The 17,231-nt window shown below is 53.9% G+C and overlaps 1 protein-coding gene across 2 annotated transcripts in view; it reads left to right on the top strand.

Annotated features, from left to right (window-relative positions):
• SLC6A17 (solute carrier family 6 member 17) overlaps positions 1-16,695 on the top strand; it is a 52,592-nt gene extending 35,897 nt beyond the window's left edge. For both annotated transcript variants that reach the window (XM_060139401.1, XM_060139402.1), the window contains exons 7-12: positions 6,545-6,786; positions 7,084-7,276; positions 9,562-9,754; positions 10,340-10,499; positions 12,165-12,327; positions 12,816-16,695. In XM_060139401.1, coding sequence (XP_059995384.1) covers positions 6,545-6,786; positions 7,084-7,276; positions 9,562-9,754; positions 10,340-10,499; positions 12,165-12,327; positions 12,816-13,184 — 1,320 coding nt within the window. In that variant the 3' untranslated portion in view covers positions 13,185-16,695. The remainder of the gene's footprint in view (positions 1-6,544; positions 6,787-7,083; positions 7,277-9,561; positions 9,755-10,339; positions 10,500-12,164; positions 12,328-12,815) is intronic.
• The last annotated feature ends 536 nt before the right edge of the window (positions 16,696-17,231 follow it).

Genomic DNA, 17,231 nt, shown 5'->3' with positions numbered 1-17,231 from the left:
ATCAGGCACTATCATCTATGAAATCCTCAAAGAGCCCCTTTAAATGCAGGGAACACAGGCGTTCAGTCCTGAAGGTGCCTGACTCTCTTTACGCCCAGATGTGCACTGGGCTTCCGGTCCTCTCCACCGGCAAGAGTGCCCCTCCACACTGCAGGCTGGAAGGGGGGATGCCCAGGGACCATTCACATGAAGGCCAAGCTTTGGCCCTCTCAGCTGCTTTCCTGGGGGCTTCTTAATGTCAGATTTGGATCCATCAACTTACTTCAAAATAATCTAGAGGTGGGTGGGGAGAAGGGTGGGGATATAGAGGAAGCAAGATTAGCCGTGTGTTGATAATTGTTGAAGCTGGGTGATGGGTACATGGGGGTTCATAACACTATCCTCCCCACTTTTGTACATTTTGTAATCAATGTTCTACAATTCTTAAAAGTGGAAAAATAACAGCAATTAAATACCATCTTAACATACGACAAAAAACAGTTTTTGAAATAACAGCAATTAAATACCATCTTAACATACAACAAAAACCAGTTTTTGTTTCCGTCCAAAATCATTGCATGTAAGGCAATCCTACCCTGTCCTCTGAGAAATCCTGCATGCTATAGGGTCAGCTCTCATGGCACAGTTTGGGATTATGGTGTCCTCCCTGAAGTGGCCGCCTCCATTTATGAAATGGGCCCTGATGGTGCCTGGGCCTAGGAATTTATCCACATCTTAGTTTTAGGCTTAGGAAGTGGTGAAAATCCTAATGATGACATGTGTTTGAGTCTCATAAATGGCCCAGACCTTTCTGTAAAAACTTTGGTAATGACTGACATAGATCAGAAAGGAAATAATTACTTCAAGATGAGAGAGAGTGAGAGAGAGAGAGAGAGAAAGAGAGAGAAGAGAAGGAAAGGAGATGGAAAGGAAGCCAGCATTGAAATAGGCTTGTTTTAGAAAGTAGAAGTTTAAAGTCCTAAGGATCTTCCTGTCCAAGAAGACTGCATCTTAGCACAAAAAGGCTTATACAACTTCATAGCCCCTGGCGTGGTCCTTCCTGATCAGCTCACCTCGAGGACACAGGTCAGCCTTTGTCTGTCTCTCTCTTGCCCCCCACTCTTTCCTCCTCTCCTATGTGCCAGGCACTGCTCACACAAAGGTGAACAGGAGATGTGCTCCACCCCTAACAAGCACCAAGTGTGGAAAGGAAGACAGACACATAAACCTGAAATGCGGGTATGGACAAGAACTGTGAGAGTCCAGGGACCACGAGTAGCTCTGCCAGAGGCAGTCAGGAAAAGCTTCAAAGAGCAGGTGATATTTGTGCTGGGTTTTGAGAAATAAATAGGAGTTCACCAGAAAGTGAGTAGGTGGAAGGGAATTCCAGGCAGAGGGAACAGCCTGGGCAAAGGCCAGAAGTATAAGACCACGGTGCTTTTGAAGAGTGGTTAGGATGTTCAGAACACAGAATGGAAAAACATTTTCCAGCAGGCAGCGGGGGAACCATGAAAGATGTTTCAACATGCAAACGACGTTGCCAGCGCTGTGCCTGTTTCAACCGGCCCTTTCTCACAAAATCTTATGCTTCCTCCTAGTTGGAACTCTGCAAACTACCCAGAGCCCTCCCACTAGGTCCAGGTTTCTAGCCTGAGGTTCCAGCGGATTGGTAGGACTGTCATGACTGACATCCGTGAACTTCAGTGAATACCAGCACGCCTTCCAGACATAAGTAATCCACCCATTTCTGGAACCTTCTGAGAGGATCATTTAAAAAAACACAAAAACCCACCCAGGAGAAGGGAGGTACAGAAGTCCTTTCCCAGTGGAACTATGATTATTTTGTTCTCCCTTTTAAAATAATCTCCAGATTTCTATTAGGAGCATGTATAGGCGCCTATTTCTTTATGCACAGTTCCAAAATCCAAATAGCCCTGAAAAACAAAAAAAAATTTTTTTCTTTCTCCCAGAACTCATTTGGCGACAAAATGACCTGAACAGATGTGAGACTATTTATAGTCTTTATCGATTCACTTGGTGTGAATATTCATATTCTGCTGCAGAAATACTAATGTGTCTGATTACAGGGTGCTGCCCCAGACCCCATGGGGGGTGTTATGTAATTATGTGGCATATGCACCATATTACCTTTCGACGATAAAATTGGAAACAAAACTGGTTTCCAAAACCAGTCTGGTCCCAAGGCTTTTAGATGAGGAGATGCAGGTCTGTACCACTTTTGTAAAGAAGATGACACTGCAAGCGGGCCCTCAACAGTGTGGAATGACCCTGCGCCATTTCTCTGGCCATCTTTCTCTCCTGTGTTCCATGGTGAACATTTTCAACCCCTTTCACTGTCTGAACCTTCTGACCTCTCCTCCCAGTGCACCTTACCCCCAACAGTTGATTTTGCCTCCTGCTTTATGGGGAAAACAGAAGCCACCAAGACGAAAACTCCCTTAGATGGCGGAGACAGAAACAGAATATGTATACAGCCCTGCCCACAGCTGCCCCATCCTGTCCTCCTTCTGTCGTCTCCCAGGTGAGCAGCTCAAGGGTCCCCTATGGCAGATAGCTCCTCTTCCCTCCTCTAGGTCTGCTGCCCTCCATCAGCTCTAGGTATCGTCAAGTCACTGCATTAAAAACAAAAACGAGACAACAAATCAAAAAGCAACGCTCCAGATTTCGTAGCCTTCCCCCGATACTGCCCTGCCTTTCATTCCAAGCCTAGCTTCTCCAGAGTGTCCGCCATTTCTTCCCCTCTGCTTCTCAACTCTCCTCATTCCTCTTTGTCTTCTGGCCCCATTGCTCCCCGTACAGCTCCGACTAAGCTCACCCATGACCTCGTGGCTGTAGCATCTTTCACTCCATAGCAGGGGTCCCCGCTCCTCCCTGGCGGCCTTTCTTCCCATGGCCTCCGTGATCCAGCCCTCTCCTGCTGTTCCTCCGGCCTCCTCTCCCTCCCTGTAAGACCCTCTTCCCTGCTTTAAACTTGCAGATGTTGACTTGCCCCAGGCTCTTGCCTCTTCTCACTCTATCCACAGCCTCAGGGCAATCACTGCCTGTACACCTGCTACGCACACATTATACCTCCAGCTCAGCGCTCTCCTCGAAATTCCAAACTCATTTGTCTAACTACTGGCTTGACATCTCCTTGTAGATATCATTTTTTTTTTACATCTTTATTGGAGTATAATTGCTTTACAATGGTGTGTTAGTTTCTGCTTTATAACAAAGTGAATCAGCTATACATATACACATATCCCCATATCCCCTCCCTCTTGCGTCTCCCTCCCACCCTCCCTATCCCACCCCTCCAGGCGGTCACAAAGCACAGAGCTGATCTCCCTGTGCTATGCGGCTGCTTCCCACTAGCTATCCACCTTACATTACGGACGCATTAAACTCAGCATTTCTAGAAGGGATGCTTTGATCTTCCCTGTTCTAACCCCATCGACACTGACCCCTCTTCTGCTGTTTCCACATCCACCCACTCAGGTCTGCAGGCCAGAGCTGTGGCCGTCACCCTGGCATCTCCCCTTCCAGCGCCCCCCATCTCCAGTCCGTCACTAAGGTAGACTTGTGTTTTCCTGCTATACCCTCTCTGTCTTCACCACCCTGACCCTAGGCAACGCCACCATGACCTCCCACCTGAATCCCAGGATGTGCTTCCTCGCAGATCTGCTGCATCCACTGGTTTCTTTAAGAAATGCCCATCCGATTGTTTCCCTCCTCCTTCACACCCCTTCGTGCTTTCCCTGGTTAAGTGCCTTTTTAGGATCAAGACAAGGATCCTTACGGGCCTTTGCTGTGACTCCTCTGACTCTCCCAGCCTTGCCTGTGCCACTCCTGCCTTGTCCTCTCTGCTTCCCTACACACATAACTCCCCGTGCGAGGAGGGTGTCCTCCTCCGTCCCCCCTCAGGGCCTCGGCACACACTGTTCCCTCTGCCTGAATGCTCTTCCCTCCCTTTAGCAAGGGCAGCTCAAAGATCCCTTCCTCTGGAAGCCTTCCCTGACCTCCTAACTCACTCAAATCCCCCTATCACAGGATCTCCCAGCATTAGGTACCTGGCTTTCCCAGCCCTTGTCACTTTTGCAACTTAGCATCTATTTATGGGGTCATTTGACCAATGTCCATCTCTCCAACCAGAGTGTCAGCTCCACGCGAGCTGGGACCTTGCCTCCTATTGCTCCTCGTGGCTCCCCACCACCCAGTACCAGGCCTGGCCCACAGTAGGTGCTCAGGGTTTGATGGACGAGTGGCTGCATGTCGTATCCACAGGGAGCCCACCACACACGTTACAGCTGTTGAGTGTACAGCGAGGGGGAGGGGGTGGGAGGGTGTCACCTCCTCATGAATGACAAGGGGCTCTTGGCTCCTTAAGGTCTGGGCTCGGGGCTTTCTTGGTGGGCCAGAGATGGCTTTACCTATTTTGTGTGGACTGAGGGACTGTAATCTCCCCTGGAATGCATCTCCCTCCTCCTCCCCTAGCCCATCACTCTGCCAGCCTCCAAGCTTGCCAACGCCTTCTCAGCTGGGCAGTGACTCCTGGTGCTCAGACACGCCTGGGAAGCTGCTGAGATGGTGGGCCTCTGTCCTAGATGTTAGGACTGAAATATTAGAGCTGGATGGACCCTAAGCCCATCACTTTACTGTACACACAAGGAACAGACTCTCTTATAGGCATGCAGTAAGGGGCAACTGGGCCAGGACCACTTGGGGCTTGTGCCCACAGGGTGAGTAGTAGACTCTCTAGTTCGCTCCTTGCCTCCCTCCTCTGTTTGGAGTGAAGTCACTTGGGTCCACCTCAGCAGCAAAGGTCCAAAGGGAAAGTGGTCTGAGGAGTATAGCGGCAGACCAGCTGAGTCAGGAGATGGTGCCAGGAGGGCGCCATGGCCCGATGTCAGCCGATCTGTGTTTTAGTAACTCCTCTGCCCCAGCTGGCTGGCTCCAGTACTTCGAGTGAGTTATTTCCCCCTTGGGTCTTAGTTTACTCTTCTAGATGTAGATAACAATTCCTTCCCCCACCAAAAAATACAAACAAAAAAAACCCCCAAAGAACCCAAAACCCACCTCTGTCCTGACCAGGTCAGAGGCAGGATTAAATGCTCCTATGAGCCAGGCATTACTTGAGACTGTACATTTGGTCCTCAGAATCATTTTTGGAGGGAGACTTTGTTATTATTCCCATTTTTCAGGAGGCTCATAAAACAGGCACTATCACCTGTCTAAGCCTTCTCAGCTATTTAAAGAGGGAGTCAGACTTAGACCTGGGTCTTTCTGACTCTAAAACCCTACGCTGGGCCCAAGCCCTAGTCCCTGCATTGAGGAACAAACAGTAAAAGGAAAACAGACATGAAACGCGTTTAGAAATTGCCCCAAGCCATCTAGATACTGTGGACGTCCTGGCGCCTGTTGGGTCTGAAGGCAGATGGACAGGTCAGGTCGGGGCTCCCCTCTCCAGGAAGTGTCTGGGTTCTGTGCTTCAAGCTGGGTGGGTTGGGGGTGATTCTTCTGTGATCTAGGGCCTGTAGATGTATATGAATGAACTTAAGGTTTTTTTCTTTTTTGGAAAAGGGAGTTTGGGTGGGCAGGAGGGAGAGGTTGGTATCTCTTTTCATGGTTTGAGGTGGCGGAGTTGTCTTGTACAGTTGTGCAGGCTGTATACTGCCCGACTCCAGGAGGCACCATTTACACTATAGTCTAAGTGAATGTCACTCCCTAGAGTTTGCCCTACACATCATTCCTGATGGCCTTGAAGATGTTCCTTGGTATGATAGCTCCATGGTAAGCAACGATAGCAGTTAAAATTAACCGAAAACTTACTATGTAAGCATGTAGCGTTTATTTTATCTTACCTGGCTCACAACAATCATCTGAAACTGATACTCTTTTTTTTAATTGAAGTATAGTTGATATACAATATTATATGTTACAGGTATACAGTACAGTGATTCACAGTGTTTAAAGGTTATACTCCAGTTATAGTTATTATAAAATATTGGCTATATTCCCTGTGATGTACAATATATCCCTGTAGCTTATTTGATAAACAATAGTTTGTACCTCGTAATCCCCTCCCCCTATTTGCCCCCCCTTCCTTCTCCCCACTGATTACCTCTAGTTTGTTCTCCGTATACCTGTGAGTCTGTTTCTTTTTTGTTATAGTCACTACTTTGTTGTATTTTTTAGATTCCTGATGCTCTTGCTATCTGTGTTTTACCCATAGGAGACCTGGGGCTCAGGGGGTGTTAGAGGAATTGCCCAGGCCGCACGTAGCTCTTTACCACTGTGCCACGCTGCCTCTGGACTCCATGAGGCTGAGGAATTGGGGTGTGGTGGGAATTCCACTGCACGAGAATAAAGCCGTTATCTTTTTTTTTTTTTTTTTTTGGCTGCGCTGCCTGCTTGTAGGATCCTTAGTTCCCCGGCCAGGGTTTGCGCCTGGGCCACGGCAGTGAAAACGCCGAGTCCTAACCACTGGACCGCCAGGGAACTCCCTAAGCCATGATCTCTGTGTCTCTTTTCTTCCCCTGCCATGGTCGCCCCTCCCCCACCACAGCTGGACAAGATGCTGGACCCCCAGGTGTGGCGGGAGGCAGCCACACAGGTCTTCTTCGCCCTGGGGCTAGGCTTTGGGGGTGTCATCGCCTTCTCCAGCTACAACAAACAGGACAACAACTGCCACTTCGACGCCGCCCTGGTGTCCTTCATCAACTTCTTCACCTCGGTGCTGGCCACCCTCGTGGTGTTCGCTGTGCTGGGCTTCAAGGCCAACATCATGAACGAGAAGTGTGTGGTCGAGTAGGTGGCCCCTTTCTCCTCCTGTCCTTTTCTCTCGCCGTCCACCTTCCCCTGGGAGAGTCCCCCTCCACCCGCGCTGGGAGATGGAGATCAGAGGAGCTCTCTGTCCCCAGCCCTGGACCACAGGGACAGCTTCAGAGATGTCTCCGTCGATGCCCATGGCATCCTGCCTGGGTGTCTAGGAGGTACCCCCAGGATGGTGCCCAGTCCTGCCTTTTTACCTGAACTTTTTTTTTACCTTTTTTTCAATTTTTTTGTTTTAAACCTTTTGACTTTACCCTTCCCTTTGTGCTGCAGGAATGCCGAGAAGATCCTGGGGTACCTCAACACCGACGTCCTGAGCCGGGCCCTCATCCCTCCTCACGTCAACTTCTCTCACCTGACCACTAAGGACTATGCGGAGATGTACAAGGTCATCAAGACCGTGAAGGAGGACCATTTCTCAGCCCTGGGCCTCGACCCCTGCCTTCTGGAGGATGAGCTGGACAAGGTATGGGGCAGGCTGTCCTTCCAGGATGGGCAGAAAGGCAGGTGTGGGAGTGCAAGACCCAGAGACAAGCCATGGGTGGCTGGAGCTTGGGTGCAGAAAGCCTCCAGGGACTCATTTTTTTACTTGATAAGTGAGGACCTACAATGTGCCCAGAGAAGCACAGAGGGAAGGTGTTGGCCAAAACCCCTGCCCTGAGGTAGGCTGAGTCTCTCTGAGAAGACGAGGCAGGTGCACAAGTCCCAGAAATCAACGGGAACGGGGACGGCTTTCACGTGTCTTGAATGGGTTTCCTGCGCACCCGTCTCTGCCATGTGTAATGCGTTTGGAACAGTGCCTTGGACACAGCACGCAGAAAGTAAGTGTTTACATTAGCGTCTGCCCTTTGCTGTCTATCCCCTGGGCCCTCGTGACAGAGCCGTGAGCCGAGTATTAACGTTGTCTCCTGTTTTACAGGCGAGCAGCCTGTAAGCTGGGAGCCTGCTTGAGGTCTCACAGCTAAGAAGTAGGGGAGCCAGGGTTCAAATCTTGATGCTTCTGCCCCTCCCCCAGCTGCCCCACTCCCACTGCCACAGTGACCCTTAGCCCCTGGGGAGGGCAGGGCAATGCTGCCGCTCATTAACGTGCAGGCCCAAGTTTGGACACCTTGCTTCTATCCCCGTTTGCACAGCTGGAAACTTCAAAGTGACTGTTCTGTTAGGAGGGGTAACAGGAGAGAGACATACCCACGGGGTCCTGGGATCCAGCTGGTGCCAGGGCTCACATGGGGCTGAGCCAGCTCCTCTCAGTCAGCCTCGATCAACCCTCCCCTTCCCCGTGGAGCCAGGGAAGATGACGCTTTCCCTGTGCTTGTGAAAAAGTCAGCTGCATTCTACTGGCGCCAGCCTAATGCTGAGGGACTGTGTCGCCTGTGAGCTCTTCCCATGTGATCAAGAGTGAAAGGGCCATGTCTGGGCACCCCTGCCCTGGTTTCTTCCCCAGGTAACTGGCAGCATAAAGGACGGCGGCCTTGCTTGAGACCCTGCCCCATTCTCACAGGCGTGGCCGGGTCCTCTGAATAGAAGTAGGATGGTAGGGCTTCCCTGGTGGCACAGTGGTTGAGAGTCCGCCTGCCGATGCAGGGGACACGGGTTCGTGCCCCGGTCCGGGAGGATCCCACATGCCGTGGAGTGGCTGGGCCCGTGAGCCATGGCCGCTGAGCCTGCGCGTCCGGAGCCTGTGCTCCACAACGGGAGAGGCCACAACAGTGAGAGGCCCGTGCACCGCAAAAAAAAAAAAAAAAAAAAAAAAAAAAAAAAAAAAGAAGTAGGATGGTAGCAGGCTTTTTAAAAAAACATTTATTTATTTATTTGGCTGTGCAGGGTCTTAGTTGTGGCATGCGGGATCTTCATTGCCACGTGTGGGATCTTTGTTGCCACGTGTGGGACCTTCGTTGCCGTGTGTGGGATCTTTAGTTGCGACATGAGGGATCTTTAGTTGTGGCATGCGGGATCTGGTTCCCTGACCAGGGATAGAACCCGGGCCCCCTGCATTGGGAGCACAGTCTTAACCGCTGGACCACCAGGGAAGTCCCCGTAGCAGTTTTTTTACATAATACAATCTTGATAACATCTAAATGACAAGAACTACACTCTCACAGTTTGGGGAGGTGTTCCCTCGCAGTCCGCAGACACTACAGGATAGCACAGAAGTGATGTCAGCGGACAGTGTGTGGTCAGTTCCCTGTGAGCAGGGACCTGGGCATTAAAGCAGTGGTTCTCTACCTTGGCTGCCCATCAGAGTCACCTGGGGGCTTTATAAAACCCTGATACCCAGCTTTACCCCCAGGCCAAACAAATCATTGTCCTCGTGGAGAGACCCAGGCATCAGTGTTTTTAAAAGGCTCCAACATGAGTCCGTTGGGCAGCTGAGGCTGAGACCACTTCGGTAAAGTCTGGCGTTCAGAGCTGGGGGCGGCTGCATTGCTTAGAGGAGGAGAGTCTTGAGCTGGGTGTGTTTCTAAAAGTGAGCATCTTCATCTGAATCACCTGGGGTCCTTGGACAACTCATAGATTCCAGGCCCCACAGGTGAAGTCCTGAATTAATGTTTTACTCCCTGGGGGGTATTCTGATGCCCACTCACATTTGAGACCCACTGGCTGAAAGCAAGAGGATTTAGGGGGGCGGGGATCTCTGTGAAGGAGGGAACAGCTATATTCCTAAAGCTCTGAGGGCAGAGATAAGGAAGCAGGGGGCCCCCAGGTGGGCGTGGACCCTCACTCAGCCACGCCCTCCGCACCCACCCTCAGTCCGTGCAGGGCACAGGCCTGGCCTTCATCGCCTTCACGGAGGCCATGACGCACTTCCCCGCCTCCCCGTTCTGGTCCGTCATGTTCTTCCTGATGCTTATCAACCTGGGCCTGGGCAGTATGATCGGGACCATGGCGGGCATCACCACGCCCATCATCGACACCTTCAAGGTGCCCAAGGAGATGTTCACAGGTAACTCCTCCCGGCAGCCCCCACTGGGCTTGTGGGCTGTCCAGGGGAACAGTGAACAGGTTGTGACTCTGACTGTAGAAAGATTGGGTTCCCACTGGGTTATTCATGACTCCATACTTAGAAAGCTCCACCCCCCCACCCCCCACCCAACCCGGCACACAGCTGGAGCCTGGCTACGCCACCCAGAGAAGAGCACTTCAGAGCCGGAAGGGAGAAGGCTGTTTGGGCATCTGTGCCAAACCTGGGCTGGGAGATAGGCCTCTTTCTTGGTTTGTTTGCCCTTCTCCCCAAGGGCCTGCTGAGGTGTCTTAGCAGGGGTGGCCTCCTCCGTGCAGGCCCTGCACCCTGTTCCATCCCTGTCACTCCCAGCCCCAGGGTGCTCCCTGCCTAGTAGAGTAGGAGCTCAGAACCTCAGCATCTGGACCCCCTCCCCACCTCCATGCAGGGCTGGGCCTACCAGAGGGTGGGCTGCAGGCCTGCTGTGAGGAGGGGTGAGATGGGGAGGGACCTGGGTGCCCCTAAGACCCCTGGGGCACCACCCACCCTGCACCTTTGGCCCCATACCGGCCTCCCGGCTCTCTGTAGTGGGCTGCTGTGTCTTTGCCTTCTTCGTGGGGCTGTTGTTCGTCCAGCGCTCCGGAAACTACTTTGTCACCATGTTTGATGACTACTCGGCCACCCTGCCACTCACCGTCATCGTCATCCTTGAGAACGTCGCTGTGGCCTGGATCTATGGAACCAAGAAGTAAGGGGGACATGGGGGAGAGCTGGGGACAGGAGGAGGGGTCTATCCCACCCATCATGACTCCCTGGAGAGTGCTGTGTTCCCAGGGCTGCTCATGAGTGGCGCAGGAGATCACAGAGTCAGAATGTCAGCCAGAAAGTGCCCTTACAGATCACTTAGGGAAACTGAGTCTCAGAGAGAGGACACGACTGTCCAAGGCCACTGGGCTGATGAGAGAGAGAGCCAGGCTGAGGACATGAGTCTTCTGGATTCAGGTGCTGGCATCATCCTGAATGGGCTTAAACTACCATAGCATCTTTCCTGGGTACCAACTCTTCAGAATTCTGTCAAGCTCGTTAAGCACTTGGTGGGTACACAAGAGGCCCCTGCCCTCAAAGAAACCATTGACTTCAGCAGCCTGACTCATAGTTCTAGAGTGAGCTACAAAGGAGTGTGAGACAATGTGTGGTTTGGGCCCTAAGTTTGGGGTTGGGTGGGGGTAAGAGAATTCAGCAATATGAAAGGATTGGGTCTCGTAGCCTGAGCCTCAGGGAAACCTATACACACTGTCAGCCCCTGGCCTCATTCCTCATTTCAGGACAAATCTGTGTCCCCAGGAAGTCCTTTCACTCACTCAGTAACGCCCGGGGCTCCTCTAACCCACTCAGCCTGACCCACCCCGATGTCTAGACCTGGTCTCAGAATCAGACTCTCACAGGCCCTGCTACAGCTATCTACTTCCTAGGAGAGTGCAGGAGGGAACGGGCTGATAAGACAGAGAGCGACCCTGTGAGCCGGGGTTAGAACATGCTGCTGGAAAGGCTCTCCCTCTTCTGCAGTCTGGTGAAGCCCCGTACCCCTTCTCAGACTGTTATTTTTTAATGCACAAGATAAAATATATAAGATTATATAGGAAACTAGTTATATTGAAAATTAGCAAAATAATGTTTAAAATCTGTGATACAGTAATATACGTGTACTTTATTTTTACTGCATTAAGTTACAAGATCTAGCTGTGGGTCTAATAACAATGGTAATTTCAAAGCAGTGATGAGCATAAATGATGTTTGTCGGTATCTCAATTGTAATGTGATAGGGAAATATCTGTGATTTAATCAATTGCTTACAGCATCTTGGGTACTCTTAATACTACTGTTGTTGCTTGCACTTAGAAAGAAATGCAAGATTTCAGCTAGGTGTTACTGAGGTAAAGATGATTTTTTTTTAATGCCATTCATGTACACAGCCTGCCAGCCTCCCGGAATTTCACCCACATGCCCAGTGGTTAGGCATCCCTGAGTCAGGACGGCCTTCTGCCTTTGGACACTAGGAATGTGCACTTCTACCTCTCTTCCAGCAGGGGGAGTCTAGAGCCAGGCCAGCACCAGGCGGGCTGGGTGCCCAGCAAAGCCCTCTGGAGCCTGTCCACCTGCCCAGGGCGTGTCCTGTGGGCTGTATCATATCCCTGGGTGAGGTGTGACGTGACATAGTCAGAGGAAGTTAGGGGAGGACAACAGAGCCTTTTCAGAGGCCAGTGGGGCCACAGAATAATGTATTGAATGCGAAGAGTGTAATAGCCTGGGAGGGAGGGACTGGTCAGTGAAGGCTTCCTGGAGGAGGTGGCTGGGGGGCATGTGCCGGCATAGTGTGGGTGCCAATTTCTGGACCCTGCGCTGTGCTTGGCAGGTTCATGCAGGAGCTGACGGAGATGCTGGGCTTCCAGCCCTACCGCTTCTATTTCTACATGTGGAAGTTCGTGTCTCCGCTGTGCATGGCTGTGCTCACCACGGCCAGCATCATCCAGCTGGGGGTCACGCCCCCGGGCTACAGCGCCTGGATCAAGGAGGAGGTGAGAGGCGGGGGCCTGAAACCCCAGGGCCATTGGCATCTTCCCAGGCCTTTAATGCCACAGGTGGTAGAGATAACCCCTTATAGGGCAACTACTCGGTGCCAGACCCTGCCAGAGGCTTTGCACAGCTGATCTGTAACCTTCACAACAACCCAAAGAGAGAGGTGGTGTTATCGCTGTCACACAGATGGGGAAACTGAGGGTCAGAAAGGTGAACGCACTTGTCCAGTCTTTCTAACCCATGTTTTCTCTCCCTGTGGAGTCCGTGGAGTGGAACCACCCCAACTTTTTACAAGTGCAGAAACTGAGACCCAGGGAGGCTCAGGCCCTTAGCCAAGGGGACCAGCTCCCCCAAGGAGCAGCCCCTGATGAACCCCATCTCTGCCAGTGCCTGGCCAGGATGAGTGCGGCGGGGAAGTTGTCCTGGAGTCTGAGAGGGGGAGGCTGCGGCAGGGCGGGCAGCAGCCCTCACCCGTGTCCACCCCTAGGCTGCCGAGCGCTACCTGTATTTCCCTAACTGGGCCATGGCTCTCCTGATCACGCTCATCGTCGTGGCTGTCCTGCCCATCCCCGTGGTTTTCGTTCTGCGGCACTTCCACCTGCTCTCCGACGGCTCCAACACCCTCTCCGTGTCCTACAAGAAGGGCCGCATGATGAAGGACATCTCCAACCTGGAGGAGAACGATGAGACCCGCTTCATCCTCAGCAAGGTGCCCAGCGAGGCGCCCTCCCCCATGCCCACTCACCGCTCCTACCTGGGGCCCGGCAGCACATCGCCCCTGGAGACCAGTGGCAACCCCAATGGACGCTATGGGAGTGGCTACCTCCTGGCCAGCACCCCTGAGTCGGAGCTGTGACCACTGCCCCGCCCTGCCCGCCTTGCCTCCCACACCCAGCCAGCCCACGTGTCCCAGCCTGGCTTTTCCTTCCAGGCCAGGCCCTCTGCCCAAGGGGAGGGGCTCTGCCCTGCCTCATCCTCCACCCCAGTCCCAGCCGACTTCTGCTTCCTAGATCTGAGTGGGGGCTGGGAGAAGCTCTGTCCCCCAGTCTAGGCCCCCAACCCAGCTAACCTTCAGAGACCCCCTTACCAAACTACAGCTGAGTTACTGGAACCGCCCAGATGTCCCGATTCCCAGCACAGGGGAGACTCCAAGTGGCCACTCCAGGGGTCACTCCACACTCCCTCTCTCCTGCAGTTCTTAGGTCTTGGAGTCCCTTAGGTCTGTGCTGCCAGGTAGTGGTGGTGGCTCAGGGATGGGTTGGGTGGGGTGTCCCTTTCCAGAGGTGCCCAATTTAAGGTTGGAGATGGGGCAGAGATGCCAGGACTCAGGGCTTAGACTTTGGGATGGAGTCTGCAGAAATCCCCAAGTTCTGTTTGGTGAGGCAGACGGTGCCCTCTGGTTTAGAGCATGAGCCTTGGCAGCGGGGGTGGTGGGATGAGGGGGCTCCTTGGCCTCAGGCTCAAGGTGGACCTTCCAGTGTTCTTGGCCCTGCCTGGGGTGGGGGGATGTGCTCCCGCATCCTGCCTGGTAGGGCAGTGACTGGCCCCAGAGCCCTTCCCACCTCCATTAGAGCTTAGCCTGCCCTCTCCCCACACCCCCATCCGGGAGCCCAGAGTCGTGGCCTCTGCCTCTGTCCTCGAGAGAGGAGAGGTCTCTAGAGCACACCTGATGGCTCACAGCACAAGTCAGATGGTTTGGAGCACAGCTGTGAAGCACAACCCCTCCCCTCTCGCCAGGGGCCCGACTTTCTCGCTAGCGGCAGCTTCTGCCCTGGAACGGCAGTCCCTGGAGTTCAGGGGCTCACACCTGGGAAGGAGATAATTTCACTGCCCCTTTGGGCCGCCGCCCCTCTCCTTGTACAAGCACAGCCACCTGGTGTGCACGTCGTGTGTGGACACCTCGGAAACCTTTCCCAAGCCGCCCGGCCCGTGGCGGGGTGTGGGGGGCACAGGCCGTGCTGTGGCCACTGGAAGCTGCCCAGGGGGAGGGCCGGGCCTCTGTCCTGGGGCCCAGCCCTGCGGCACCCCACCCATGCTTACCTTTGCCTCCCCGGAAGAGGGCCGCCCTCGGAGTGCAGGCTAAGAGGATTGGAACCTGATTGGAGGTCAGAAGTCTGCAGAGAGATGAATGGACTGATGAAAGGATGCAAGGATGGGTGGATGGAAGGAAGGAGGGGTGGGGAGGAAGGAAGACTGGCTGGGACAGCAAACCTCCATCTTTGCGAGCTGCAGTGGGCAGGGCAGGGGCAGGCCTGGCTCCTTCACAAAGGGTCCTGAGTCACTCTTGTGCCCCTGACTGCTCTCAGCCCTGGGAGGGACACACTAGGCCCAGGGGTCCCTCCTCCACCCCTTAGTCCCTTGGTTTTCCCCGCCCCCCTTGGGGTCCACTCACCACCTCCCTTCCTCATCCTCCTCCCACACGTGCTCCCATTTCCAGCCCTCTCAGCCCCACCCATCCTTCCTGAGTGTGTGGGGGAAGGGGGAGTCCCACATCTCCACAAAGACATGAGCTTCTGGGACACCACATCACGCCTTAGGCCCCCTCACCTGACAGCACCTCCTACCTGGCCCTGTGCCTAATCCCAAGCAGAAATAGCAACAGGAAAAGCAAGGCCCCAGGAGAGACACTACTATATATACTCTATATATTCTATTTCTATTGTATATTCAATCTGTACATGTGGGTGTAAATGCTGTTAAATGACAAACCCAATATTATACTGTGGCTGGTGGACTATTTTCATCCTCAGTGCTGTAAAGATCTATTTTCATTGTATATTTGATATATTTTTAATTTTGTAGCGTGTGGCTGGACCAGGCCCCATCACGCCAGCCTGTGACAGGGCGGCTGAGCTGGGGCCGTCAGCTTGGTCCTCGTGGGCTGGGTAGTGCTCGTAGCCGGCTGCCGTAGGCCGGGCCCTGTCCTGCTGCATCTCTGCCATTAGACGTAGGGCCCCGAGCTTGGTGTGTGCGTGTGTGTGTGCACGCACACGTATGTGGGTGTGGGTGTGGGTGCGCGTAGGGTGCTGACTTGTGATCCCCGTGTTCACCACATTCCTGAAGGCCACGCTGCCCTCCTGCCACCTCCTTCTCCTCTCAGCTCCGTCAGGCGAGGCCTCAGGGCAGGGTTCCGTGGGAAACCCGCGTCCTGGGAAAGGCACATGCCTCTCACTGGTGACTCGCTGCCTTCCCCCCATTGGGCTTGCCAGAAACAGAGAATGAGGCATCTTAGGGGAGTGGGGGAAGTCCCCACATTTATTTTATTTTCTCGCTGTGCCCACTGGAGACACAATGTCTTCAGCTCCGGGGAAAGTGCTGGGTTCCTTAAGATGGTGAGACCCCAAGAGGGCATCATCTCACCGTGCCTCTGTCCTGTGTTTGTCCTTGAGACATCCCTGACAGTGTTCAGGGGGAACAGCCGCCCCTCCCCTGTGCTTCTGACACACACACACCTCTGCTCACTCCTCAGGGGAGCTGGGAGTGGATGGGGCCGATGGGGTCAAGAGCAGGTAGGGCGTCTGACGGAGGGAGATCCAGCCCCAGATTCCCTGGAGGAGCAGGACGTGGCCAGAGAGGGGCAGGCCCTATGTTCCAGCACAGGGTCCCCACCCCACTGACTTCGGTGCTGTCCATGCAGTGCCCACAGGGGACAGAGCAGACTCCGGGGCAGAGCAGGGCAGGCCAGGGGTGTACCTGAAAGAGTCCCTGGTGGCTGGTCCTGCCTCTGCCCGCCCTCCAGCCCCAGTCACCAGCTTCTTGCCCAGGGAGCCCACTCCACTGAGGCAATGTGAAGCCTGAGGCCCAGATGGGTGGACGGGTGGGCACAGAGGTTGATGTCAGCCAGGTTGGCTTTTGCAAAAAGCAAAAAGCAAAAAGTCCGTGGGGACTAGTGCTAGGAGAGGCCCTCCTGACTCAGCCTACGGGCCGTGAGGCTGGGGGCCAGAAGCTGTGTGGTCCCAGGCCCACGCAGGCCTGCACTAGTACGGGGAGGGGGCTGCCCTCTAGCTTCTTCACAGCTGCACCTCCCCCCTCCCACTGGAGTACATGTTGGGACGCACCCGACTCCCTGAGCGCCCACCAGGCCCCCAAACTGGGGGGGGGCCTGCTGCCCCTTCACCAGAGCCTAATGACTGGGGATGGGGGAGAAGGGCCCAGCGTCCCTTCTCATCCTATGCACACATGCCAGGTGTCACTTTCGGTTCTGGCGCAAGTTCAGAAAAATTCTAGTCCACGTGCCCCATGCTGGTCAGAGCCCTGGGTCCAGACCACTCAGCCCAGGGGAGGGGATGAGGCTTTGTCACCCCTGGAGCCCCTCCTTCCTCTCTACACCCCCCATGGTGTACAATAAAGTGTCTGTTCTTACCAAACCCCTCTTGCCTTTCTGACCTGCTCTGGGATCAGGGAGAGGGGATGGGAGAGGCCGCGGATCCCGAGGGCAGCTTTGGGTTGAAAGCCTGGATGGGATGGGTTGGTGAGGACCGCTGTGGGACTTTGGGGGCTGCCTGGCTGTCTGGCTGTCTGGCTGAGGAGGATGAAGAGGGGCATGTGTTTATTTTCCTAGGAATTGTCCAGGACAGGTAACCGCATACACTGGTAGGAAGCCTTACGGATTCCAAGTACTTCACACATCTAAGCTCGTGTGGTCACGGAGCAACAGCTCTCTGAGGGAGATATGCTGTTGTCCAAGTTTTTCCAGATGAGGCAAGTGAGGCTTCGTCTGATGTGAGGATGGTGTCTTGTGTCCGTGAACGGGACCTCGTAGGGAAAATTCCGACCCTGCCTTACTGCCAGGAAGACAGCCATCTAGGCCTGTCAGTTCTGCAAGGGGGGAGGTGGGAGGGGCTGAGGGTGGGAAGACGCCAGTGTCCAGAGGCCTGAGACTGAGGTGGGGGATGGCCGGGGA

Source organism: Lagenorhynchus albirostris, chromosome 2 (genome assembly GCF_949774975.1).
Source record: "Lagenorhynchus albirostris chromosome 2, mLagAlb1.1, whole genome shotgun sequence".
Taxonomy (NCBI): domain Eukaryota; kingdom Metazoa; phylum Chordata; class Mammalia; order Artiodactyla; family Delphinidae; genus Lagenorhynchus; species Lagenorhynchus albirostris.
The sequence above is the reverse complement of the archived record's forward strand: the minus strand, read 5'-3'. Positions and strand labels throughout refer to the sequence as shown.